This window comes from Dama dama, chromosome 13 (genome assembly GCF_033118175.1).
Source record: "Dama dama isolate Ldn47 chromosome 13, ASM3311817v1, whole genome shotgun sequence".
NCBI lineage: Eukaryota > Metazoa > Chordata > Mammalia > Artiodactyla > Cervidae > Dama > Dama dama.
This window is the reverse complement of record NC_083693.1, coordinates 43,086,196-43,113,473: the sequence shown is the minus strand read 5'-3', so window position 1 is coordinate 43,113,473 and position 27,278 is coordinate 43,086,196. Positions and strand designations below refer to the sequence as shown.

The 27,278-nt window shown below is 46.9% G+C and overlaps 3 protein-coding genes across 4 annotated transcripts; all 3 read left to right on the top strand.

Annotated features, from left to right (window-relative positions):
• The first annotated feature begins 4,866 nt into the window (after positions 1-4,866).
• LOC133067953 (mast cell protease 2-like) lies at positions 4,867-5,998 on the top strand. The gene is made up of 3 exons (XM_061159039.1): positions 4,867-4,878; positions 5,204-5,456; positions 5,853-5,998. Exons 1-3 carry the CDS (start codon positions 4,867-4,869, stop codon positions 5,996-5,998), a joined length of 411 nt encoding a protein of 136 aa, XP_061015022.1.
• Positions 5,999-15,254: 9,256 nt separating this feature from the next.
• On the top strand, positions 15,255-19,628 carry LOC133068421 (mast cell protease 1A-like). 2 transcript variants are annotated; one of them, XM_061159656.1, is made up of 5 exons: positions 15,255-15,357; positions 15,552-15,699; positions 16,190-16,325; positions 16,515-16,772; positions 17,108-17,374. In XM_061159656.1, exons 1-5 carry the CDS (start codon positions 15,303-15,305, stop codon positions 17,267-17,269), a joined length of 759 nt encoding a protein of 252 aa, XP_061015639.1. In that variant the 5' UTR covers positions 15,255-15,302; the 3' UTR covers positions 17,270-17,374. The 2 variants fall into 2 exon arrangements, with proteins under 2 accessions (XP_061015639.1, XP_061015637.1); XM_061159654.1 differs by lacking the exon at positions 17,108-17,374 and adding an exon at positions 19,490-19,628 and having other exon boundaries at positions 15,290-15,357.
• Positions 19,629-24,785: 5,157 nt separating this feature from the next.
• Positions 24,786-26,834, top strand: LOC133068420 (mast cell protease 1A-like). Its single transcript, XM_061159653.1, has 5 exons — positions 24,786-24,857; positions 25,072-25,219; positions 25,654-25,789; positions 25,978-26,235; positions 26,571-26,834. Exons 1-5 carry the CDS (start codon positions 24,803-24,805, stop codon positions 26,730-26,732), a joined length of 759 nt encoding a protein of 252 aa, XP_061015636.1. The 5' UTR covers positions 24,786-24,802; the 3' UTR covers positions 26,733-26,834.
• The last annotated feature ends 444 nt before the right edge of the window (positions 26,835-27,278 follow it).

The window sequence follows — 27,278 nt, the reverse complement described above, 5'->3', positions numbered from 1 at the left end:
TCTTGGGATTCTCCAGGCAAGAATACTGGAGTGGGTTGCCATGCCCTTCTCCAGGAGATCTTTCCAACCCAGGTATTGAACCCACATCTCTTATGTCTCCTGCATCGGCAGGTGAGTTCTTTACCATTAGCGCCACGTGGGAAGCCTCTTTAACCCAATGAGTTGGTAGTATTTTGATAAAGTGACTATATTAAAATAATACAGTGATCAAAGGATTTCATGGGTCTGACATGACACAGTCTGAACAACACTATAAACATTTGGAACAAGTCGGTGCCAAACTTGACACCCACCTATAACTGGTGGGAGCCATCACATCTTCCAGAAGCAGAGAGAATTCCTTTTTCCTTTATTTCAGAAATGCAGCACTAATTTCCATTCTTAGAGGAATAAACCATAAGTTAAAAAAAAATAAAAATAGAAACAGAAAAGGCAGAGAAGAGTTAGAGACAGGCTAGAAACAAAGAACAAGGGCAACAAAAAGAAAATGGTAACAAGTATGGTAGACATAATACCAATACTCATTTTGAATACTACGGGTCTCAGTTCAGTTCAGTTCAGCCGCTCAGTCGTGTCCGACTCTTTGCGACCCCATGAACCACAGCATGCCAGGCCTCCCTGTCCATCACCAACTCCCGGAGTCCACCCAAACCCATGTCCATTGAATCGGTGATGCCATCCAACCATCTCATCCTCCGTCTTCCCCTTCTCCTCCTGCCCTCGATCTTTCACAGCATCAAAGTCTTTTCAAATGAGTCAGCTCTTCGCATCAGGTGGCCAAATTTTTGGAGTTTCAGCTTCAACATCACTCCTTCCAATGAGCACCCAGGACTGATCTCCTTTACGATGGACTGGTTGGATCTCCTTGCAGTCCAAGGGACTCTCAAGAGTCTTCTCCAACAGCACAGTTCAAACGAATCAATTCTTCAGCGCTCAGCTTTCTTTATAGTCCAACTCTCACATCCATACTTGACCCCTGTTAAAACCATAGCCTTGACTAAATGGACTTTTGTTGGCAAAGTAATGTCTCTGCTTTTTAACATACTGTCTAGGTTGGTCATAACTTTCCTTCCAAAGAGTAAGCGTCTTTTAATTTCATGCCTGCAATCACCATCCGCAGTGATTTTGGAACCCAGAAAATTAAGTCAGCCACTGTTTCCCCATCTATTTGCCATGAAGTGATGGGACCAGATGCCATGATCTTAGTTTTCTGAATGTTGAGTTTTAAGCCAAATTTTTCACTCCTCTTTCACTTTCATTAAGAGGCTCTTTATTTCTTCTTCGCTTTCTGCCATAAGGGTGGTGTCATCTGCATATCTGAGGTTATTGATATTTCTCCCGGCAATCTTGCTTCCACCTTCTGCTTCTTCCAGCCCAGCGTTTCTCATGATGTACTCTGCATAGAAGTTAAATAAGCAGGGTGACAATATACAGCCTTGACATACTCCTTTTCCTATTTGAAACTAGTGTTGTTCCATGTCCAGTTCTAACTGTTGCTTCCTGACCTGCATACAGGTTTCTCAAGAGGCAGGTCAGGTGGTCTTGTATTCCTATCTCTTTCAGAATTTTCCACAGTTTATTGTGATCCACACAGTCAAAGGCTTTGGCATAGTCAATAAAGCAGAAATAGATGTTTTTCTGGAACTCTCTTGCTTTTTCGATGATGCAGTGGATGTTGGCAATTTGATCTCTGGTTCCTCTGCCTTTTCTAAAACCAGCTTGAACATCTGGAAGTTCACGGTTCACTTATTGCTGAAGCCTGGCTTGGAGAGGTTTAAGCATCACTTTACTAGTGTGTGAGATGAGTGCAATTCTGTTGTAGTTTGAGCCTTTTTTGTTATTGCCTTTCTTTGGGATTGGAATGAAAACTGACCTTCTCCCGTCCTGTGGCCACTGCTGAGTTTTCCAAATTTGCTGGCATTTTGAGTGCATTATGCTCACAGCATCATCTTTTAGGATTTGAAATACTAGTCTAAATGCATCAATTAAAATGCAGAGGTGCACAAACTGCTGGGTGGGGTTCTTAATCTTGGGGGCTAATGATGCTAATACAGTAATAAGTATCTGTAATACTTACTATAGCTGATGCCTTAACCCCTCATCTCTTATTTAATCCTCATCATTCTTATGCCCATTTTACAGATGAATAGGAAGGGGGAGCCTAAGAAAGATGAAGAAATTTGCCCAAAATACAAAGCTGGTCAGGTATCCCACCAAGATTCCAATGCAGTCTGATTCCAAGATCTTAATGTAACCCATCTTGTTCCCAAATGCATGCTATAAATAAGGGTTCTGTAAGAAAAAGGTAATTCTTTGCCAAGCCTTGACAATGTGATTTTGCATTTAACTCTGATATACTTGTCTTGGGCTTCGCCGGTGGCTCAGATGGTAAAGAATCCACCTGCAATGCAGGAGACTTGGGTTGATTGCTGGGTTGGGAAGATCCCCTGGAGGAGAGCATGCAACCCACTCTAGTATTCTTGCCTGGAGAATTGCATGGGCAGAGGAGCCTAGTGGGCTACAGTCCACGAGGTGGCAAAGAATTGGACATGACTGAGTGACTAAGCACACATACTTGTCTTAGGAGATTCACTCCTCTCATCCTTTTATAACATTCTTATAAGCACTGAAAAAATCAACCCTTCCCATGAGATCTTGGCGCTTACACCCCTCCATCATGGCAGTATCAACAGACCAGCCAAACATTCAAAATTACATCAGACATATATGGCATGTAGGGGAAAGAGAAGGTTCTCTCTGCTTGGTTGTGTTAAGAGATAAGGAAATGCAGGAATAAGGAGCAACTAGAGAGAAGAATCATTATTTGATAAAACATTGATTCACATCCTGGGGGCTAAGGGAAGAGTCCTGAGTAGCATCCCCTCAATTAATTGAAGCAACACATTGGAGAGCATAAAAGAAACCCTTGAAGTCAGGCCCTCAGACTCTGGCCATGCTGACTCAGAGCAACGTCCTGATTCCATTCTGGCAGCAACCGTTATCCACCAAGCTTCATGGGAGCATGTGGGGGTGCGGTGGGGAAACGGTTGATGCCATGCAGCCTTCCTCCGACAGGTAAGAGAAGATCCCCATGGACAGATCTGATTCTAAGGTACACAGGACTCTTTTGTTGCCCTGGCTGATGCTGGTTGCTGATAGACTGACAGCATTGCAAGGATTACTAGAGAAGCATGCCACACTTAAAGGACTTTACCCAAACCCACAGGAAAGGGATAGTTTGAGACAGCTTCATGTGACTACTGGATAAACAGAGAGGCTGGTGAGAGGAGATGAGACAGGGCAGGGACTGACACCAAGCCAAGTGTTTCCAGGTGTGCAGGGAGCCTACAAGTGAAGTGAGAGAGCGAAACAAGAAACTCTCTGCCATGTTTCACCCCAGAGGGAGTTCTCCCATGGAGACACTGGGTTCCACCTCCTCTCTACCTTTTGCTTTGCTAGTTACTTAGTTCACCCATGCCTTCAAGCACCAGCACAGTAACACATACATACATACATACATATATGTGTACATAACTACAGAAAGAAAGGTGAGAAAGAAAGAAAGAAAACATCCTTAGGCATAAGGGAGAGAGCCTAGGAGTCCTATAACTAAGGACTATAACACAGTGGGGCTTCCCAGCTGGCACTAGTGGAAAAGAACCTGCCTGCCAATGCAGGTTAGATGTAAGAGACATGGGTTCAATCCCTGGGTCGGGAAGATCATGGCCACATACTGGAGGAGAGCATGGCAACCCACTCCAGTATTCTTGCCTGGAGAATCCCACGGACAGAGGATCCTGGCAAGCTGCAGCCCATAAAGGTGCAAAGAAAAGGTCACGACTGGAGTACTTAGCATGCATGCATAACACAATAAAGGTCAGAAGCAAAGGGAAACTTTCAAGTGAATTAAACATTAGAAAACCACAGATGGGTTCCAGCTAAAGTAAGGAAGGAACAAATAATCTATACCTTATTCTCCTCTCTCTCATTGGACATGAAACAGGCATAGGTGCCTGGTATTCATCTAAGTCGCAAAATGAATTATATAGACAAAACCAGTGCTTTCAGGAAATGGAATGTTCATTGCATCCTGTGACTGCTAAGAAAGATTTACCATCATGGAAAACTCCAACATGAATGGAACCTTCAAGATCAAGCCTCATTGACCTTCTCCATATTTCCATGCATTAGTCCCCACTGAAGAACCTGGAGTTCACTCAGACTCTTCTTAAACATGATCACTGTTGACTAATTTATTATTCTCTCAAGCAACCTATCAACAACCTGCTGAGTAACTCCCTCAGGGAATCCATCACAGATCCTTCAGGCAAGAAAAGACTAACCTCTGAGACAGGAGGGGATGGACTGCTGTTAGTGCAAAGGAGCATTGGGAGGATTTTCAAGTTCAAGATTCCTGACTCATCAGATTCTGCCCAGATACACTCCTCTCCCGATTTTCAGAATCCCAAATATGCCTTACTTTATGTAAGAGACCTACCAGGCTGGGAATTCAAATGTATTGCAAGCCATCACATGAGTAGACATAGGTTTGGTTTTTAGAACTCTGAAGTCTGGGGACCATAGCAAATGTGCTTGCAAAGTCAGTTACCATAGTTATGAGTTTTGTTATTTGAATCATGTTAATATGTTTGAGTCTACAATCTACATTAGTAAAGCAATGGTAATGGTAATTCCCACGGTTGTGATGGTAAAACAGAAGCAAACCTCAGATCCTGACATCTGTGTATATTCTCTTTCAATCAAACAAGCTTGATTCCTAATGTGAGATTAGAAACCCCAGCGCCCTTTGAACAAACCATTCTATATCTACAATCCCATTAGCAGGACTTGACTTCTCTGTTGATCATGTTACTGAAGGTGCAAATTCTTCTTCCCCTACGCATGCCCTGTTCTCTAGAGCTTCCTTCCCTGCTCCCTGCTCCCTGTTCTCCAGGCTTCCACCCCCGCTCCCTGTTCCCCAGGACTTCTCCCTCAGGTCCCGTTACCCTCACACTTTCCCCACCTGCCCCTCACCAGCAGCCCTCAGCTCAGCCTCTGCAAGTGGCTCTCAGGTGGAGCAGCTGCCCTGTCCCTCCCTGGTTGCCCCCACCCGGCCCCAAGCCCGTTTCCCTCACTGACAGCCCCCATTTCCCTCACTGACAGCCCCCATTTCCCTCACTGACAGCCCCCATTTCCTTCACAGCTGAAGGAGAAGGCCAGCCTGACCCTGGCCATGGGGACACTCTCCCTTCCACCCCAATTCACCTTCATCCTTTCCGGGAGAATGTGCTGGGTGGCTGGCTGGGGAAAAATAGATATGAAGGAACCAGCCTCCAGCACTCTGCAAGAGATGAAGCCGAGACTTGGGGAGCCCCAGGCCTGCAGCCTCTTCCCTGCTTTTGACCACAATCTCCAGCTGTGTGTGGGCCATCCCCAGAGCACAAAATTTGCGTTTAACATGATTCTCAGACTACGGTCTTCCCCACATATCACTGTCCAGGGTGCAGACACCTTTGGAAGGAAATGAGTTTGGAGCGTCTCACAACCAAGTGTGAGACCTCAGGTCTGAGGACTGGGACTGTCCCTCTTTAGATCCTCCTCCCTCGGCCCCATGGGGTCTCTGACCAGGGTCTGCTCAGGGTCAGGGGGTGCTGTCCAGGGTCAGGGGGTGCTGTCCAGGGTCAGGGGGTGCCAGGAAGGAAAGGAAACAGCATCAGAGACATATCACCTCATGAGGAGCCAGTGCTCCTGAGCCTGATGGCAGGTCCGACCAACTCAGAGTTGGGAGCACCGGGAGGACGGGGTGGTTTCCCAGCTCACACTATCTCTCTCCCTTTCCTTCTTTGTCCCACAGGGAGACTCAGGGGGCCCTCTTCTGTGTGCTGGGGTGGTCCAGGGCATTGTCTCCTATGGGCAGTCCAATGCAAAGCCCCCCGCTGTCTTCACCCGGATCTCCCATTACCGGCCCTGGATTGATGAGGTCCTGAACGAGAATTAACCTGGAACCTGGGCCAGCCTCAGGGGAAACCAGAGCAGGACTCCGGCAGGTCTTCTGTGCCACTCACCCTGCATCTGCCTCTGGTTTTCCCCTTAAAGCCCATCATGCCCCTAATCCTCAGGAAGGCCCCTCTAGGTCACAGAATTCCCAATAAGTCTCAGGGAACACCTGGCTTCCAGACCTGAGCGTGTGTCTCCTCTCTCTTCTCCCGGCATCAGGCATTCCAGCAGCCTTGAAAGGGGTGAGTGTGTGGTGTGTGTGTGAAAGAGACAGAGAGGATACAGTGAAGAACAACAGGGAGAGAAAGAAGAGAAAGGGGTTCCCTGGAGTGGCAGGACCTCTATGTCCACCTCAAAGAAGAAAGTAGAGCAGATCCTTCTGGGCCTTCATCATCAACTCTGAGTCATCTTTAGGGCTCTTCAGAATCACTATAAACATGCTGAATGCAGGGTGTTTAGAGCATCCCTGTCCTCTCCCCATTAGGTGCCAGTATCAACATCCCCCTCTCCTCTAAGTTCTGAACCAAAGGTGTCTCCAGGCTTTGCTAAATGTGTGAGGCTGTCACGGCTAACGCCATGGCAGGCAGCCTAGATTAGGAGTAGGCCTGGTTTCCCAGCGTAACATAATTATCAGGCCTCCTGGAGCCAGCCAATCAACATATGCCTAGCCAGAAAAAAGGGAACCTATCAGGGGAAAGCTGAAAGCCCCACGTTGGGCCAACAAAAATTACCTTGCAACTGTGTAACCAATCAGCTTGCGCCAACTACCCACTGTGTAACCAATCCGATTGCGCCAACTACCTGCTGCTTATTTTGACCTAATAAATACCCGAGAGAACTGGGGCTTGGGGCCATTTGTCCTCACACACTTGGTGAGCGCGGGAGGCCCTGGCTTGAGTCAGTAATAAATTCCCCTATTGCGAGTGGCATTGTTTCGAGGAGTCTTCTTCCCGAACGGGGACTCGGACTACGGGCAGAACAAATGTCCCCCAGGGGAGATATCATGTTGGCGGGGATGTGGTGGGTGGGGGTGGTAGGCAGGGCATTGTAAAGGAGCTGGGCAGGAATCAGCTTCAGTTGAGAACCTCAGGTTTAGATGCATTTGGTTCACACTGGGCCCTCCTCACATTCCACCTCGATAAGAGAAGATCTACCATCTGTGCAGCTTTGATGTGAGATGCAGAGAAGATCTTGTGTCACTCACTTCTGCAAAAGGAGTACATGGAGCTGATAAGAGGAGGGACAGCATCACAAGTCCTGCACGAACCGCAGCCACAAACGGCTGCTCCCAACCACACTAGCCTGTGTGACCTCCACCACGTCCAGCACTGTGGGCAACACAGAGGGAGAGGGTCAGTCCTGTGAGGACAGGGGGACACTAACTCTGTCTCCTAAGCCCAGGAGTAGAACCGCCTTGATGTGTAGGATGGAGGCTGCCCCCTGGGTTCTGTGTAATTACCCGCTGCCGTGAGAGCACACCTGAATTGGGAAATAGGCTCGTCCTTCACTCTGAGTGTTAGCCCGACCCCTGCTTCTGTGTCCTTGGAGACCAGCCCGGAGTCAACAGTCCCCCAGTGTCTTCCTGTGGAGCAGATCAGGGACCTGGGGGAGGAGAAGGAGCTGCCTCTTGGGTGCAGTGAAGTTCTGACAATGTCCAGGCTCCCGGCTTGAGAGCTGAGCAGCCCCCAGGGGCCTGCCCTGGGCTCTGATGGAGGCCCTGTAAGGCCACCATCGCCTAGAGGGTCTTAAGATGGAGGGGCAGGACCAGGAGGAGAGCTGGCTCAGTCCTTCCCCTTTTGTGTCCTGTGTCGGGTGTGACAGTGTAGCCCCCGGGCATTGTCTCCTATGGACAAAATAATGTGCCACCTCCAGGGTCCTGCACCACAGTCTCAAATTTCCTGCCCTGGATAAAGAAAACCATGAAAGGCCTCTGACTGCGGGAACCAGATCACCTTCCCTGAGGCTGATCCAGAATCACACTGCAGGGTTGGGGGTGCCCACAGCTCAGTAACTGTCTCTCAGCTGGGGCTGGAAGGGCTGGTGGCTTATTTATTCACTGACTCCTATTCACAAATACTCACTGTGTGTTTAGAAAGGCAATGACAGGATTCTGCTGTTTTCTGCTTCCTCCTCTTCCCCCTCCCACCATCTCTTCCCCTAAACCCCATGCAAAGCTGTCACCCAGGTCTGCTTACCCACACCTGTCCTCCAGGGCCGGCCCTCCTGCAAGGGCTGAAGCTGAGCACCATCAGGGGAAACCATGAACCTCTCTGGTCCTGGGGCTCAGGGTGAACTCCTTACTCTTTGCTCTGTGTACATGGCAGGAAGGAGCGGGTCACACCACGGGTCCCCGACTCCAAGAGCACAGCCTGGGCTGCAACTCCAGGACAGAGGCCTGCCTACTGGGGACGGGGGCTACCTGAGCTGACCTGTAACCCCACAGCCAGGGGAGCTGGCCCAGAACAGGGCTGGGCCTCCTGAGAAGCCCCTTGTTCTCATCCAGAGAAGAGTGTTATTACATGTAACTCTAGAACATCAGTCATTTTGTTTCTAGACATGAAGATAGTGCTCTGCTCACTGGAGCATCCTCGCCCCCGGGGGAGGGGGCAGCAGGGAGGGAAGAGAAGGAACAGGGCAGCCTTATTTTTTACTCTGAATGTGCTGTGCTCTGCTTAGTCGCTCAGTCGCTCAGTCATGTCCGACTCTTTGCAAACCCATAAACTGTAGCCTGCCAGGCTCCTCTGTCCATGGAATTTTCCAGGCCAGAATACTGGAGTGGGTACCCTTCCCCTTTTCCAGGGGATCTTCCCAACCCAGGGATCGAACTCAAGTCTCACCACATCGCAGGTGGATTGTTTACCAGCTGAGCTACCAGGGAAGCCCACTCTTAAGATAGCAGGTAGAAATGTCATTGCACATGCTCAAACGGTAGGAACACCCATTTGAAAGGCAATTAGAATCTGATTCTAAACACTCATCCATGGGATGGATCAGCAACAGGCTCCATGTCATGGCTGCAAGCTCCTGCCTGTGGAAACCAAACTGCAGTCAGCGAGGCCCACGTGGTCTGGACAAACGGAGAAATGCCGTCCCATTACTTCTGCTCCATAGGGTCCAAGATGACCTAGACTTTCCATCCTTGGGAAGGTCTTGGTTTGGAGAATATGTGATTTTGCTGGGCAAGGATCTCCCTGTGCTGGTCTCCCCTCACCAGACACTTCCATCCGCCAGCCCTCCAGGGTCTTCACGGCTGTGCTGAGCTGCCTGGGAGCTGAACCTGAGTTCCAGGTCTTGGCTGGTGCCGCCCTCCCCCTAACACACAGCACTGTGCCTCTCTGAGGCGTGTGTCACTATTCTGGGATACAGTTACCCTAAAGGCCGGCCCTTTCCCAGTATTCCTGGGGAGAGAACCGCCAGCGCCAGGCCAGCTCTGGGGATGATGGACCTGAAAGGTCAAGCCCCTGCTAGTTTGTTAGGGAATGTGCTTGGAACAGGAATGGCTCTGCCTTCCCTGCCCATGACCACGCTGCTGTCGGTCTGTGGTCTGGCAGGGTTTATTTCCTGTCTCTGTATCCCACACAACGCGACTTTTGGCCAACAAACGTTTTACTGTGAAAGAATGTTGAAGCCATGAGTTCACATCCCATATCACTCAGAAACAGTTGGCCTGAGAACTGTGTAAGACTTAGTAATGTAGATAGTGGAAACACAACCCCCTTCAAGGTTGGGATGTTGTCTTTTGGGATGTGGTGTATGCTTTAAGCCAGCAGTGAGTATAGGGTGTTGTTTCTCTCATAGCTAGAATACATGGTTCTAGAGACAAAGACGCGACCATAGGAGTGGCTCTCATTCCTACTATTAAACCTATTAACTCAGTCTCAGGAATTTTACTTCTGCCTCTATGACCTTGGACGCTTCTGATGTTTAGAGGCCTTAATTTGTAGGAAAGCTATAGACAGACAGATAAACTTATTATGCAAGTTAGGTGGGTGATCCTAATTGCCAAGGGAAGATGAGACTCCCTGTGTTACATCTTGGTAACTTGGTATTTCCATTCCTATTAGTGATGGTCAGTGAAAGGCTACTAGCCCAATAAACATAAGACCACTAAGACTCTTTAAGAGTAACGTGTTGAGTCACCACACCAGACAAAGAATCCCACTAGCTGAGATACTTGAGATTAGATTCCTCTGTATGCTTCTCAGATGATAAAATTCCTGCCCTTATAATGACCTTCCAGTCTCCTTGGTCACGGACCCTTTCAAACTTCCTGGAGAAAGAGATATATGTGTGTCTGTGTATATATATATCATATATATATATATATATATATATATGATAAATAAATATCCATCTAGTCTAATATGTTATTTAAGGCCTTTGTTTTCTTATTTATTTTTTATCTGAATGATCTGTCCATTGAAGTAACTGGGGTGTTACTTCATATTTTTACTGCATGACCATCAATTTCTCCCTTTATGCTTGTTAATATTTATGTTTTTAGGTGCTACTATGTTGGTTGTGTATATATCTAAAATTGATATATTTTCTACTTGAATTGATCCCTTGATCATTATGTAATGTCCTTATTTGTCTCTTGTCACAGTCTTTGTTTTAAAACTATTTTGTCTGATACAAGTATTGCCAGCCTGGCTTTCATTTTGCCTCCATTTGCTTGGAATACTTTTTCTATCCCCTTAATTTCAGTCTGTGTGTATCTTTAGATCTGAACTGAGTCTCTTGTAGGCAGCATATGTGTGAATCTTGTTTCTGTATCCATTTAGGTATTCCATGTCTTTTAATTGGCTCATTTAGTCCATTTATATTTAAAGTAGTTATTGATCAGTAGGTAATTTTTGCCATTTTATTCATTGTTTTCTAGTTGTTTCTGTGCTTCTTTTTTCGTTTCTTCTTTTGCTCTCTTCCCTTGTGATTTGATGACTATCCTTAGTGTTACATTTGGATTCTTTTCTCTTTTTTCTGTGTGTGTATCTAGTATAGATTTTGTGATTATATTCAGGCTCATATATATATCAATATATATACATCAGTATTCTGTAACTGTAATTCTTTTCAATTGCTGGCCTCTTAAGTTTAACATATCCTTACAACTCTGCATTTTTATCCCTCTCATTGTTCATTTTTTTGACATTGTATTTCATGGCTTTTTATTTCAACTATTCCTTAACTACCTATTGTGGATATAGATGAGTTTACTACTTTCATCTTTGACTTTCCTACTGGCTCTATATGTGTTTGACAGCTACCCTGAAGGTTGCTCTTCAGTTGCTCAGTCATGGCCAGCTCTGCAACCTCATGGACTGCAGCATGCCAGGCTTCCCTGTCCATCACTCTCTCCCAGACACATATACCTTCATTTTTCCTTACCAATGAGACTTTTTCTTTGATAATTTTCATACTTCTAGTTGTGGTCTTTTCTTTTTCATTGAGGGAAGACCATATAACATTTCTTACAAGCGTGTCTTTGTGTTGCTGAACTCCTAGCTTTTGCTTGTTGTAAAACTTTAGCTTTCTCCTTCAAATATAGCCTGCCCAGTGGAGTACTCTTGGTTATAAGATTTTTTTTCCTTTCCTGACTAGAAATATATCATACCACTCCCTTCTAGATTGCAAATTTTCTGTTGAAAAGTCTGCTGGTATCTGGTCATTCCCCTAAACATAACTTTTTTGCTTTTCCTTTACTGATTTTAATGTTCATATTAATATAAAATTAATATTTAATTTTTGCCATTTCAATTACAGTGTCTTACTGTGGTCATCTTTGTGTTTATCCTGTTTGGGACTGTCTGTGTTTCCTGGACCTGGACATTTCTTTCTTTTCCTGTGTTAGGGAAGTTTTCAGCTATTATGTCTTCAAATATGGTCTCTAACCCTTTTCTTCTCTCTTCTCCTTCTGGGACTCCTATACTGTGAGTATCAGTATCCTTGATATTATCTCAGAGTTCTCTTAAACTGTCCTCATTAGAAATAGTCTCTCTCTCTCTCTCTTTTTTGTCTGTTCAGGTTGAGTGATTTCTGCTGCTCTCTCTTCTATTATGCTGATTCACTCCATTTATCATCTAATCTACTATTGATTCCTTCTACTATTGCTGCTAAGTCACTTCAGTCATGTCCGACTCTGTGTAACCCAATAGACAGCAGCCCACCAGGCTCCTCCGTCCCTGGGATTCTCCAGGCAAGAATACGGGAATAGGTTGCCATTTCCTTCTCCAATGCATGAAAGTGAAAAATGAAAGTGATGTTGCTCAGTCGTGTCTGACTCTTAGTGACCCCCATGGACTGCAGCCGACCAGGCTCCTCCATCCATGGGATTTTCCAGGCAAGAGTACTGGAGTGGGATGCCATTGCCTTCTCCGATTGATTCCTTCTAGTGTATTTTAAATTTCAGTTATTGTATTCTTCAGTACTGCTTGGTTCTTCTTTAGATTTTCTAACTCTTTGTTTTTATATAGATCAACTCTTTGATTGTGATATATGTTCCAATAATTTTTCCCAAGTTATTGTCTGTATTTTGGTTTTGCTTATTTATGCTTGATCTTTGAGATATAAACTTTATTTTATAAATAATAATAATAATAATTAAAAAATTAAAAAAATAAACTATTTTACATATCACAATTTATTTATCAATCTCTTCTTTTAATGTTTCTCTATTTAGAGTCATTGCTAGACCTCTAATTTTATGAAGGGATTTATCCACATTTATTTATTACTATGGCTTTATTTCATACATTTGTCTCTCATATTTTGCACTTACTCAGGTGGTTTATGTGATGTATGACTAACTTATTGCTCCAGTATCATTTATTAAAAAGTACCACTTTTACCCAGTGATTTTTTTTAAACTGTCACCTTAGTGTAAACTACATTTTCATATGTGCTTGGGAATGTGTCTGAATTTTCTATGCTTTTTCTTTGGTCTGTCTGTCTGATCATGAGTGGGCAACACACTGTTTTCAGAAAATACATCTTATAGGATGTTTTTTGATATCTGACTAGTTATTCCTTCAAGCTATTTTCCAAATAAATTTTAGACATTAGCTAGAGCTTCCTAACACTAGGAGAAAAAAAAATTTTTTTTTTAATCGAAATCACATTATTATATTATCTTCAGGAGAATCAATGCTTTTTTGCTGTGGTTCTACCCTATCATAGAACTAAGACTGTCTTTCTATTTGTAAAGTCTGTTTATATATTTTTCAGGAATCCTTTAACATTTTGCTCAAATAGTGTTTCACAATTCTGGTTATGTTTTTCCCAAGCTCTTTTATGTTTTTTGTTGCTGCTGTGACAGATTATCTTTACAAATGCATCTTCAAACTGGTTGTTGTTCATATATGTGAAGGCTATGGCTTTCCTTTTACTTTTGAAGTAATCTCAGGCTTACAGAAAAGTAGCAATTATGATACAAAAGCTTTTATTTTCCTGAACCATTTGAGAGTAAAGTTACTGACATGGTGTTCCATCAGTTCTCAAAAACTTCAGAGTGCAATTTCTACAAACAAGGGACTGCTTATGCGACCACAATTCAACCATCAAAGCCAGGAAATTAACATTGATGCCACCAATACCATCTAATCTTCAGACAGTAAGAAATCGGGGCACTTGTCTTAATATGTTTAATTATTTGATTAGTCCCCACGGAGATTTATAAAACACTTCTCTTACTCATCTTCTCCAAGTGCATCCCCTGCTCTCCCCACCCAGGCCCTGGTGATCCATGTCAGGCAGCCACTTCAAAGCAAAGCCCACCTCGCCCTATTTGTCCTGCTCTGACACATCCCACCAGATGCCCTTTTCTGTTGGAGTCCCTGAATCCTCCTTGGGCTCCTTTACCGCCTACTGGTCAACCCTTGTGTAAACACCCTCCTCACAGCCCTTGGATGTTCACTCCCTACGTAGTAGTAGTACTAACAGTCGCTCAGTTGTGTCTGAGTCTCTGTGACCCCATGCACTGTAGCCCGCCAGGCTCCCCTGTCCATGGGATTCTCCAGGCAGGAATACTGGAGTGGGCTGCCATGCCCTTCTGCATTCCCTATGGAAGGCAACATTCCTCACCTCACTTGTATTCTGATATCTCATCCAGGTCGTCCAGTGCGGGGTGTCCGAGCCCATGTGGGATGAGGACACCCCTTGGCTCACTGTGACTCTCTTGCCAGAATCACTATTGACCATGGGCTTTGTTTCTTTAACTAAGGTGTTGTTGCTTATTAAGAGGCTTTGGGATCAAGATGTTTAGAAACAACAAATTTTTTGATTCCATGACTTGCCCCATTTTCATGATGGGGACACGGCTGCCTTTGCCTGTCTCCATCCCACATGGAGATATGGGATGTGACTGCAGCAAAGGAGGTCGAGGGCCTCCTTCTTTAACCTGGGTGAGGGGAGCTCTTGATTGCTTTAAGCAGTGGGATATGGTAGAATAGGTGCCATATGACATCAAAATCTAGGTAATGAAAAAAGCACAGCTTCTAGTTGGCTCAGTTTTTAGGAGATGCTCACTCTGGGGAAACCAACCGCTGTGTTATGAGGGAGCCAAAGAATCCCATGAAGTGAGACTACTTGAGGGACTCTTGTGGAGAAAAACCAACGTGCCGAGTGGATAGCCAGCACCAACCATTGGGTATGTGTGAGCAATCCTGCAAGTGATTTAGCCTCCAGGCTTCAAGCAACCCTGATGCCAAGGTGAGTAGAGGGATGCCATCCACACTGTACCCGGACCAAAATGCAGATGGGTAAAGCAATGTTGCTGTTATTTTAAACCACTGAGTCCTTTAGTAAGGGGAATAAGCCCTCTTCAGCATCACTTTCACAGCATTATGTCTATTTCACACCATGGATCTTGCCTTTATAGTTTGATCATGATGGTTTATCTCCTCTACATGAAGCAAGGAATCTCATTTCCAATATTTCTCACATTCTTGCTGAAGAAGGGGTCTCAATGCACAATCACCTTGGTGATCTCAAATGAACCACACGAAAACATTCTTTGATCTCTCATCATGAGGCCCAGGTTTCTGGGGCTCAGGCACCTGAGGGCTTAAGGACTGGCTGATGGAACCACCGCCCCCCCAACCCCGACCCCTGCCCCACCCAATGGATGAAAACTCAGCAGACGCTTTAATTAAATCCAAATTCACAGTCCACTCTGACTCCAAAAAAGTGGTTTGAGGCTTTCAGAGAAGGTTCACATGATAAGGCCAGAGTATGGGAGGGGACAACTCAGGGTTAAAAGACCAGAAGGAAGCAGCAGCTGCTCAGAGCTGGGCAGTCTTCCTGGAGAGATGGTCTTGTTCTTGCTCCTGGTGGCCCTTCTTCTGTCCCCTACTGGGGAGGCAGGTGAGTGACGGTCCCACCCTCAGAGGCCCAGTCCCACCCCACAAGGATGGACCTGCTCAGACAATACACTCATGCACAGCCTGGGTCTGGTCCATCTAAGAAATTATCTGAACTCAGGAAAACCGTGATCCCATCTCCCCTCTTCAAATTTTGGCTCCCTGAGCACAGCGGGCAGGCTGGAATCTTTCTTTCAGGGAAGATCATCGGGGGCCATGAGGCCAAGCCACACTCCCGTCCCTACATGGCATTTCTTCGGTTCAAGATTTCAGGGAAACCTCACATATGTGGGGGTTTCCTTGTGCGTGAGGACTTCGTGCTGACAGCAGCTCACTGCCTGGGAAGGTGAGGAGCAGGGCCTGGGCCTCCATGCCTCTGTTGAGCCTCCCAGGGAACCCTCTTAGAGCTGTAGACCTGTGCACCCAGGTAACAGAGGAAGCTATTCAGAGGACAGGTGAGCACTGGGGAGAGAGGGACAGGTCAATGCCAGTCGCGCATGGAGGGAAGGGACTGATCAAACCTGGAACATAAGGAAACCAAGGTTGTGGCCTGGAGCCCACAGTGCAAATGTGAGAAATTCCTGTTTTCCTTCGAGACAGTCAAGCTTGTGCAGGACTGAACACCCTCCGTGGACTCCAGGAACTGCCACCCTGCCCAGGCTGCCAGGGAGCAGACAGTTTAGAGACGCTCAGCCCCAGGGCCCATCACCTAGAATTTCGCCACACCCTCCCCCTGCCCCGCCCCAAGTTTTGCCCTGTCCCAAGCTGAGCTCTTTCCCCCTGGCTCCTGGGTCGTTTCTCCTGTGACACCCGCCCTCTCTCTGCTCTCTGTGCAGCTCAATTGATGTCACCCTGGGGGCCCACAGCATCATGGAACGAGAGCGGACCCAGCAGGTCATCCCCGTGAGGAGAGCCTTCCCGCACCCACATTATAATGATAAAACATTTGAAAACGACATCATGTTACTGCAGGTGGGACCCGTGGCTGCACTGACTCCGGGACCCTTCCATCCAGGGCCCTGCATCCCCCAGGACCTCATTCCTGGCCCTCCTCCTGTGCCACCCCTCCGTGGTCCCAGGGCTGTGAGGAGGCAACCCTATGACTGTCCTGCGGCTTCTGTGGGCCATCAGTAGGTGAGAATGCTTGTCCTCTACCTTCAGCTGGCTTGGAAGGCTGATATGACGGATGCAGTGAGCCCCATCAGTCTGCCCAGGAGCTTCGAGAAGGTGAATCCAGGGATGATGTGCAGTGTGGCCGGCTGGGGTCGACTGGAGGTAAATATGCCCTCTGCAGACAAACTACAGGAGGTCGACCTTGAAGTCCAAAGTGAGGAGAGATGTATCGCTCGCTTCAGAAACTACATCCCCGTCACGCAGATATGTGCTGGAGATCCAAACAAGAGGAAGAATTCTTTCTCGGTGAGATCCCCAGTGTTGTCCATGCAAAACCCTGGGCCCAGCTGAGCTGTGAGGACGGGGGGCTGTGGGAACAAAGCCCGTCCCTGTGTCCGCAGCCTGTCCTCCTATCTGGTCTCAGTCCTGTGTCCCTGGGGGGTGAGCACTGCTTCACAGTCACAAATGGGCAGGGGCTTCCTGCAGGTGGAGCAGCAGGATTGTCAATGCTAGGATGAAACCTCGGGACCAACAGGACCCTGATGTCAGCCAGGACCCCTAACAAAGACCACCCACCCCAGGGTGGGAGGGAGACTAGGCCTGAAGAAGCAGGGCTCAGCCCTTGCTCTCTCTGCCCGCAGGGTGACTCCGGGGGCCCGCTCGTGTGTGACGGTGTGGCCCAGGGCATTGTGTCCTATGGAGACGTGTATGGTACGGCTCCAAATGTCTATACCAGAGTCTCCAGCTTTCTGACCTGGATCCAAAAAACAATGAGACAGTACAAACAGCAGGGATCAGCCTGAGGTGCACCCTGGGATGGACCCGTCCATCTTCCCGGGGATTGGAGGCGTTGGTCAAAGTGTGTGGAGGAAGGCTGTCTGAAACTTAATAAACTTTCATCTCTTGAGCAGAAATCACTGATTCCTCCTTTATTCACATATTCATTAGGTACCTACTATGTCAGGGAACCATCTCTTCCCATTTCTGATCTGTCACCAGCTGCCCCCCACCCCAGCCCATACACCGCGCCTCCCAGCCCCACCTTCCATCTCTGGAATAAAAACACCTGCTGTACTGACAGCCAGCTCCCTCAGTCACGTGTCCCCAGGGCCAGCTCCCCTCCCGGCTGCCCGTGAGCTCCAGCAGAGAAGGGAGACCCCTCTCACGAGTACAGGGCCCTCTTGATTCTGACCCTCGTGTCTCATCCTTACGCCCTCCTCCTCGTCCACACCGACTCCCCTCCCCCACATCCCAGTGCCCAGGGGGCAACAGAAGAGAATCCAGATTTGGAAAGAGGGCCACCTGAGAAGCTCTGGGGTTGAGGGGGGCACTTGTCCACCCTAACAGAAGTGGGGGAGGTTTCCAAAGATGTGGCTCACCCCATGAGTGTTCCCTCCCTGCATCAGAGGAGACAGAGATCAGAAGCCTGAGAAAGTTTCAGGAGGGCTTCAGGATGCCGAGGGCCTACTTCAGTGCCTGTCACAGCGCTGTCTTGGAGTCCTGGGTACAGGGTTCTGTGCAGCCTCTGGTGTCCTGAGGGCACATCCTCCTTCAGCCCCAAATGACCTTAAGGGAGCTCTTCCACCTTGGGCTGAGCCAGCCTCTCCCACCTCCATCATACTTACATGTGTGTATATTTATCTCTAAAGGAAAGTCATTGTTGAATTTTTTTTGATTCAAGGTATCCTAATATTTATTTCAAAGGTGCCCCATACCTAATAGCTTATTGAATAATTTTTTCTCTTCTATTTTTCAATAATCTCTGAATTTCATGTAAGAATCTATTCAGGAAAGTAATTTCATTTTTAAAACATGCAGCTTAGAGATGACTGAGCTAAAGAGAAGTAGTTTGCTGGAAGTTCGCATGGTGAGTGAACTTAGACCATGGCAAAATGTATTTTGCATGTAAAAGCAACACAGATAATCATATGAAGATAGCTAAACACAGTACATCTAAGTAAGAAATTGAAAATTGCCTATAATTTCACCACCCGCAGATCATCACCATCAATGGTTAAGCCTGTGTCCTTCTGCTCTGTTGTTTATTTGTAAGATGCTCTTGCCAGAACTCACTGGGGACTGGCTTGTTTAGAACTCCTCATGTGACCTTTTCCATTCCTCTTTCTTCTTTCTCATACTGGTGACAGTGTTGGAATCATCTGCACATGTTCAGGATGGCCTGGCCCAGATACATCAGAGATGTGATTCTCTGGACTCTGGACAGAGAATATTAGTAGGGATGAATTATTAGGGTGATCAGCATCACTTATCTCATCGCCACACACCACTAACCAGATTTTTGGAGAGGAAGGTCTCCCACTCATAGGAACCCTGAGTTGGATGGGACAGCCCCCAACTCAGCTCAAGGGGTGCTGGATACCTCAGCACAGAAGCCAGTCAGGTCACTGAATGCTGAAGGACCCGGTGATGGTGCTCTTGGTCCAATGAGTATCAAGTCCAAGACTTTAGTTCAACATAGTGGGATATGAAAATTTCTGTCATAAATATTTACATTTGAAGAGCTGATTGTAAACACCACAAAAATGTGAGGCTGGAGCCCTGGCAAGATAGGAAATGGGGTCGCTGTTTGGTTCCCTTGGTGAGCCCAGGTCTGTCTGCTCCCAAACCAAGCTCAGCCACCTCCTCACCCTTGGCAACAAGCAGACCCTCATCGTGGTCCTCACCACTTGTCCTCTGGCCACCTAGTCTAGGCCCTCCTCTGCCTCCTGTCGGCTTCACAGGGGCAGCAGCCGAATCTCCCATATCCCTGGACCTCCCCTATTGAGTAATTATTCATGATATTATCAGAATCATAAAAGCACCAAGAGTGGAGAAATGGAGATTCAGTTATTGAGGGCCTCCTGGGGATCTAGCTCCTCTTGGTGTGATAGGGAAGAACTTTGGTATTCTGTTCATTAGTCACTAGTGGTATATTGCCTATAACATTAATTATACATGATAGCACATCTCTGGGAACACTGGCTCCCAGGTAATGAACTTTAAGCTAAAATACCTTTGTTTAGCTCACAGGAAACAAGCCCACTGATGAAAGACTGCAGAACAGAAGAAATTAACACAACCGTCCTGAGGCTGACTGGAATCAGGAAATGTTTAACTTTATTCTGCTCCCTTCTACTATAAAAGTAGCCTGAATTCCAGCCCAGGCTAGGTGGTCTTTAAAACATGAATCCACCATCTTCTTGGCCTGATATCTTTCTGAATAAAGTTGCTATTCCTTCTTTTAACAACTCATCTCGTGATTTATTGGCCTGTTGCTTAGCAAGTAGTACCAGCTTGCACTAGATAACACTGGCTGCCCCACAGGCGTCACTTTCTTATTCCTTCTGGTGAGACTTTGTGTGCGAGTGGGGTGACGGTGTCATTCTCTCCCAATCCAGGGCAGAGAAGGTGGATATCTGTAGCATGCTGACACCCGGCTGAGGGGAGCACACCTCTGGGAGGTCTGTGGGGGCCCTGAGCCTCCCCTGCTTCCTTCCCCTGTGCTTTTGTCTGGAAGGAAGAAACCCCAGCAGCTGTGACCTGGACAGACCTTTGGGAAGATGCAGCTACTCCTGCTACTGATGGCCTTTCTGCTTCCTGGGCAGGGACTCGTGAGTGACTGCCCATTCCTGATGGTGTAGCCCATTTCACTAAGCCGCCCGCAGTCCTGACCCTTCTGCACCCCTCCAGTTTCTGAACCAGGTCCCATCCCAGCGAAGAACACAAATTTGATGCCACATAGATGCTCAGCAAGGAGAGGTGGCAAGCAAGCAGGAAGATTGTCACTAAGATCTTCCATGGGTCTCAGCCCCTCTCACCACCAGAAAAATGGGCTGTGCATTTGGTAGAGGATGTGAAGCTACAAAACACACATAAGTACAATTCCTCACACCAGCCAGGAAAACAACTCAGACAAACCAACCACAGTATGGGAGTTGTCAGTGGACCCAGCTTATGAATCAGTGCCTTCCACCCCTCACTCCTGTCCAGGATAGGAGGCAGGTGTGCAATTGATCAAAGGTGATAGATGACAGTATCCAGAGCTCTCCAGGTGTCTTGGCTCTTTCCCAGGCCCCGAGCAGCTCACTTTCTGCCCCACCTCCTCCACCTCTCAGGCCCTTAGCTACACCATTGTCTCCACCCACCCCGTGACCTGAAATCCCAACAGCACTATCCCCAACAACCTCAGCGAAAAGCTAACAAAAGGCCACTAGCGCAGCCAAAGAAAATTTTCTGAGATCCTGCATGCGTTATACCCTAGGACATGAGGATTTTAGAAAACTCACCTCTATAAGTTCCTCATGCAAATGCACATTAATTTCACAATATTCCTGGGAAAGCTCCCAGAAGCCCTGCCCTCATGTCATTGAAAGGCACAAGACACAGTGTCACTCCCCCAGGGCTGTCTGTCACCCCAGTGTCCCCTCAGCTGCAGCCCTGCCCTGATATCACCGCCCGTCCCGGCTCCTGGGCCGCATCTCCTGTGACCCCACGCTCCTCACACCCCTGCTCTGCTCTCTGCAGCTCAGTCAGCGGCACCCTGGGGCCACAGCGTCAAGGAGCAGGAGAGGGTGCCGCAGGCCCAAGTGATTTTTTCCATGGAGAAAGATGTGTCCTTACAGACACCATAGAGACATTTGCTTTCCTAAGCACCACTTATTTAGGAGGAAGAAAATAGTTTCTCACCACTCTGCCATAAAACCATCATAAACCAAGTGCTCTATGTTTGTGTAGAATGTCTCAATGTGTGCGGGATCCCTATCTTGTCATCGCTGTCTCTATGGCCCCATCAGTACCACACTATCTTCACTACTATGACTACATTTGTTAAAGCAAGAGCTCCCATCTTACTCTCATTCTTTAAGCCTGTCTTCTCCAATGCTGGCTACTGGTTTTCCATGTCTATTTAGAACCAATAAAGTTCTGTGAAATACTTCCTGAGTACAATGAATCTGTAGATCACTTTTTGGAGAATGAATACCTTAAAAATATTGTCTCTTCCAAACAGGAATGTGCAATATCTTTACGATTCATACTTAGTTATTTCACCGTTTCCATGATTTTAATGTTTTTTTAAATTTCATTTTCTATTACCATGTAGATAGACAGATGATTCATGTTTCAGTTGATTTTGTGCCCAGAAAATTTGACAATTACTAATTGTAATAATTGATCTGCAGGTTCCTGGCTATTCTTTTTGTATATTATAACTTAAATATCCAGTTTTATTTCCTCTTTCCCTGTCTTATACCTTTTACTTCTACTGCTTGCTTAACTGCAGTGGCTAAAATCTCTAGTATATTATTGAAGAGAAATGATGATTATGGCTCTCTGTGTGACCTTGTATTGTTTTGCTCTCGAATGAAAAACATCCAGCATTTCATCATTAAGTATATTGATTGGTGTGGGATTTTTGCGGCGATCATTTATCAGAATGAAGACCCTCATTTCTGCTCCTATTTTGTAAATATTTTTTTAAATGAATGATGGTGAGTTTTAATAGATGCTTTTCCCCCTTCAGTTGAATTATCATATGGTGTTTCTTCTTTCACCAATGTGTTGTATTACAGCAGTTGTGTTTTGAATGAAAGCCACTCATCCTCAGAGAAACCCAAATTAGAAATGATCTAATACTTTTGCTTATGGACTGATGGGATTGCATCAACACCGGAATAACATTAACCTGTAAAGTTCTCCTCCCATATTGTCATCACTGGGTTTGTCATCTAGGTTTTGAAGTCTCATAAGGGAGATGAGTGGGATATAGTTGCCAGCAGAAATTGTATACCATTCTTTAAATTGTTTTCAAAGATTTCCAGAGAATTCTTGTGAGCCTGTGGCTGTCCTTGATGGACTATCTTTGAAAACAGAATCAATTCATGTAATGTTTATAGGAAAATTCAAACTTCCTGATTATGTTCCTTAAGTTATATTTTCTAGGGATTTGTAATTCCATGTAGATTTTCAAAATTGTTCACTTCTCTGTGACCTAGAGGTTAGCATAGATAAGATTTATGAATGTATATATACATATATATATCTTTCAGATAAAACTCTTCCTTAGTTCACCCATCCTGTGTCTATAATTTTCACTATCTCAATAATGTCTTTAGGAATAGAATTATCTTGATTCTTACATACCCAACAAATTTTTAATGTGGATCAATTTGTCCATCATTATCGATAGTCCTTTTTATATCTTGTATTAATTTGTTTTTCCAAGGCTAAATGTATAAAGAAATTCTCCTATATTCAAAGTTTTCATGTTTTACCTTTCAATTAGTTAGAGAAATTAGAGAATTAGTTAAGTGGTCAAGTTTGTTTTTATTCACACATAGTCAACAGATTTTACCATATTTTCATCATTACTTACCATTTTGAATTCCTATTCATTTGGTTTCCATTCTGATTTTGCTTATGATTTACAGTTGATCCTTGAACCTTCCTCACAGCACATGTAATCTGATATCCAGGCCACCCAGTGCATGGTTCTGAGCACATGTGGTCTGAGGAGACCCCTTGGCTCACTGTGACTTTCCAGCCCGAATCATTATTGACCACCAGTTCAGTTCAGTTCAGTTCAGTTGCTCAGTCATGTCTGACTCTTTGCGACCCCATGAACCGCAGCATACCAGGTCACCCTGTCCATCAACAACACCCAGAGTTCACCCAAACCCATGACCATTGAATCAGTGATGCCATCTAACCATCTCATCCTCCATCGTCCCCTTCTCCTCCTACCCTCAATCTTTCCCAGTATCAGGGCCTTTTCCAGTGAGTCAGCTCTTCGCATCAGGTGGCCAAAGTATTGGAGTTTCAGCTTCAACATCACTCCTTCCAATGAACACCAAGGACAGATCTCCTTTAGGATGGACTGGTGGAATCTCCTTGCAGTCCAAGGGACTCTCAAGAGTCTTCTCCAACACCACAGTTCAAAAACATCAATTCTTCTGTGCTCAGCTTTCTTTATAGTCCAACTCTCACATCCAGACATGACCACTGGAGAAACCACAGCCTTGACTAGATGGGCCTTTGTTGGCACAGTAATGTCTCTGCTTTTTAATATGCTGTCTAGGTTGGTCATAACTTTCCTTCCAAGGAGTAAGGGTCTTTTAAATTCATGGCTGCACTCACCATCTGCAGTGATTTTGGAGCCCAGAAAAATAAAGTCAGCCACTGTTTCCACTGTTTCCCCATCTATTTGCCCATGAAGTGATGGCAAATATCTACTGACCATCAACTTTTTTTTAACTAAGATGTTGTTACTTTTCAAGAGGCTTGGGATCAAGATGTTTAGAAACAACAATTTTTTCAATTCCATGCCTTTCCGCATCTGCATGGTGCAGATATGACCTCCATTGTGTTCTCCATCCCACAGGCTCTTCTTCCATGACTGCAATATTTCACCTCCTGCTGGGAGGTGGGGTCTAGGGCCCTTCCTTTTTAATCTGGTGAAAGTTCTTGCTCTTAATTGCCCCAAGCAGTAGACATGGTAGAATGGATGTTAGAATCGAAGTCTAGGTAATGAAAAGAACACAGGTTCTAGATGGTTCACTTTTTAGGAGATGCTCACTCTGGGGGAGGCAGGCACTGTGTTTGGATGGAGCCAAAAAATCCCATGAAGTGAGATGACATGAGGGGACCCCGTGGCAAGAAACCAATGTGCCCAAAGGACAGCCAGCAGCAACCACTGGGCAAGTGTGAGGGAGCCTTCAAGTGATTTAGCTTCTGGGCTTCAAGCTTCCCTGACTCCAATGGGAGCAGAGGGGTACTGTCCACATTGTACCATGAGCAAATTGCAGATTCATGGGTCAAGCAATGTTGGCGTTATTTTAAACCACTAGTCATTTAGTAACTGGAATAAGCCCTCTTCAGCAGCACTTTCACACCATTCTGGCCATACCACACCCTTAATCTCACTGTTCTTATCTGATCATGATGGCAAGCTCTCCTCCACCAGAAGCAATAGAGCTTATCTTCAGTGTTTCCCACAGTCTCTCACACAAAGAGGCCCAAGACACAATCACTGTGATGATCTAAGGAGAACCACAGAAATGAAGACATTCTTTGATCTATCATCATGAAGCCCAGGTTTCTGGGACTCAGGGACCGGAGATCTGCTGATGCAGTATCCCCACCACCCCACAGATAAGAACTTATCAGAGGCTTTCGTTAACTTCTTACTCCACTGGAACCCCAAGACTTGATCAAACAGTGGAGGGACACTTTCTGAGAAGCCTACTGTGATAACGGCCACCACAGCAGAGGAAATACTCAGGGTTAAAAGACCAGAAGGAAGCAGCAGCTGTTCAGATCTGATCAGCCTTCCTGGAGAGATGGTCCTATTTTTACTCCTGGCAGCCCTTCTTCTGTTCCCCACTGGGGAGGCAGGTGAGTGATGGTCCCACCCTCAGATTCCCAGACCCCCCCCACATGGACAGACCTGCTTAGATGCTACACTCGTGCACATTCTGGCCCTGGTCCATCTAAGGAAATTTCTGAACTCAGGTTGAATTTTCTCAAAGACCAGCAACCTTGGTCTCATCTCCCCTCTTCAGCTTTTGCCTCCATGAGCACAGCGGGCAGTCTGGAATCATTCTTTCAGGGAAAATCATCGGGGGCCATGAGGCCAAGCCACACTCCCATCCCTACATGGCATTTGTTGAATACCAGGTTTCAGAAGACATTTTCTTCTGTGGGGGTTTCCTCGTGTGTGAGGACTTTGTGCTGACAGCAGCTCACTGCTTGGGAAGGTGAGGAGCAATGCCTGGGCCCCCACCCTCTGTTGACCCCTCCCAGAGAATGTAGGAAGCTTTTCAAAGGCCAGGTGAGCTTTAGGGGAGAGGGCCAAGGGCATGCCAGTGGCACATGAGGAGAAGCAACTGACCAGACCTGGAATGGAAGGAAGCTAAAGTTGTGCTTTGCAGCCCAGGGTGCACGTGTGAGAAATTCATGTTTCCCTAGAGACAGTCAAGCTTGTATAAGACTGAACACCCTCTGCAGACTCCAGGAACTGCCATCCTGTTTCAGCTGCCAGCAAGCAGACAGCTCAAAGATGCTCAGCCCCAGGCCCATCGCCTAGAATTCTCTCCCCTCCAGTCCCGCCCTGTCTTAAGCTGTGCTCTTTCCTACTGGCCTCTGAACCATTTCTCCTGTGACATATGCTCCCTCTCTGCTCTCTGTGCAGCTCAATCAATGTTACCCTGGGGGCCCACAACATCAGGGAGCAAGAGAGGACCCAGCAGGTCATCCCAGTGAGAAGAGCCATGCTGCATCCATGGTATAATGATAAGACTTGGGCCAACGACATCATGTTACTGCAGGTGGGACCCGTGGCTGCACTGACTCCGGGACCCTTCCATCCAGGGCCCTGCATCCCCCATGACCTCATTCCTGACCCTCCTCCTGTGCCACCCACCGTGGTCCCAGAGCTGTGAGGAGGCAACCCCATGACTGTCGTGCAGCCTCTGTGGGCCATCAGTAGGTGAGAATGCTTGTCCTCTACCTTCAGCTGGCTTGGAAGGCTGACATGACGGATGCAGCGAGCCCCATCAATCTGCCCAGGCGCTGGCAGAAGGTGAATCCAGGGATGATGTGCAGTGTGGCCGGCTGGGGGCGACTGGAGGTAGATATGCCCTCTGCAGACAAACTACAGGAGGTGGACCTTGAAGTCCAAAGTGAGGAGAAATGTATCGCTCGCTTCAGAAACTACAACCCCATCACGCAGATATGTGCTGGAGATCCAAACAAGAGGAAGAATTCTTACTCGGTGAGATCCCCAGTGTTGTCCATGCAAAACCCTGGGCCCAGCTGAGCTGTGAGGACGGGGGGCTGCAGAAACAAAGCTCGACCCTGTGTCCGCAGCCTGTCCTCCTATCTGGTCTCTGTCCTGTGTCCCTGGGGGGTGAACACAGCCCCACAGTCACATATGGGCAGTGACTTCCTGCAGAAAGACCAGCGGGGTTGTCAAACCCAGGATGAAACCTCAGGAACAACAAGACCCTGATATCAGCCAGGACCCCTAACAAAGACCACCCATCCCAGCGTGGCAGGGAGACTAGACCTGAGGAAGGTGAGCTCAGCCCTTGCTCTCTCTGCCCACAGGGTGACTCTGGGGGCCCGCTCGTGTGTGATGGTGTGGCCCAGGGCATTGTGTCCTATGGAAGAGATGATGGGACAACTCCAGATGTCTACACCAGAATCTCCAGCTTTCTGCCCTGGATCCAGACAACAATGAGACAGTACAAATGCCAGGGATCAGCCTGAGGTGCCCCCGATATTGACCCTCCATCTTCCCTGGGATTGGAAGCATTGGTCAAAATGTGTGGAGGAAGGTTGCCTGGAATTTAATAAACATTCATCTCTTGAGCAGAGATCACTGATTCCTCCTTTATTCACATATTCGTTAGGCACCTTCTCTGTCAGGGAAACATCTGTTCACAGTTCTGATCTGTCAGTGGCTTCCCCCACCTCCCACCAGCACATACACCGCGCCTCCCACCCCCACCTTCCATCTCTGGAATAAAAACACCTGCTGTACCGACAGCCAGCTCCCTCCAGTCACATGTCCCTAGTGCCAACCCCCCTCAGGCTGCCTGTGAGCTCCATCAGAGAAGGGAGACCCCTCCTCAGGAACACTGGACCCCCTTGTCCACGACCCTTGTGTCTGATCCATATGCCCTCCTCCTCGCCCACACCTACTCCCCTATCCCCCATCCCAGTACCCAGGGGGCAACAGAAGAGAGTCCAGATTTGGAAAGGGGACCACCTGAGAAGCTCTGGGGTTGAGGGGACACTTGTCCACCCTAACAG

What these genes read in the sequence shown, in the direction of transcription:
- LOC133068421 (XM_061159656.1), top strand. Translation starts at nt 15,303, where the DNA reads ATGGTCTTGTTCTTGCTCCTGGTGGCCCTTCTTCTGTCCCCTACTGGG. An exon ending in GTCCCCTACTGGGGAGGCAG is followed by an intron (nt 15,358 to 15,551) that starts GTGAGTGACGGT and finishes TCTTTCTTTCAG; the next exon opens with GGAAGATCATCGGGGGCCAT. An exon ending in ACGACATCATGTTACTGCAG is followed by an intron (nt 16,326 to 16,514) that starts GTGGGACCCGTG and finishes CTCTACCTTCAG; the next exon opens with CTGGCTTGGAAGGCTGATAT.
- LOC133068420 (XM_061159653.1), top strand. Translation starts at nt 24,803, where the DNA reads ATGGTCCTATTTTTACTCCTGGCAGCCCTTCTTCTGTTCCCCACTGGG. An exon ending in GTTCCCCACTGGGGAGGCAG is followed by an intron (nt 24,858 to 25,071) that starts GTGAGTGATGGT and finishes TCATTCTTTCAG; the next exon opens with GGAAAATCATCGGGGGCCAT. An exon ending in AGAGGAAGAATTCTTACTCG is followed by an intron (nt 26,236 to 26,570) that starts GTGAGATCCCCA and finishes CTCTGCCCACAG; the next exon opens with GGTGACTCTGGGGGCCCGCT.
- LOC133067953 (XM_061159039.1), top strand. An exon ending in GAGCACAAAATTTGCGTTTA is followed by an intron (nt 5,457 to 5,852) that starts ACATGATTCTCA and finishes TCTTTGTCCCAC; the next exon opens with AGGGAGACTCAGGGGGCCCT.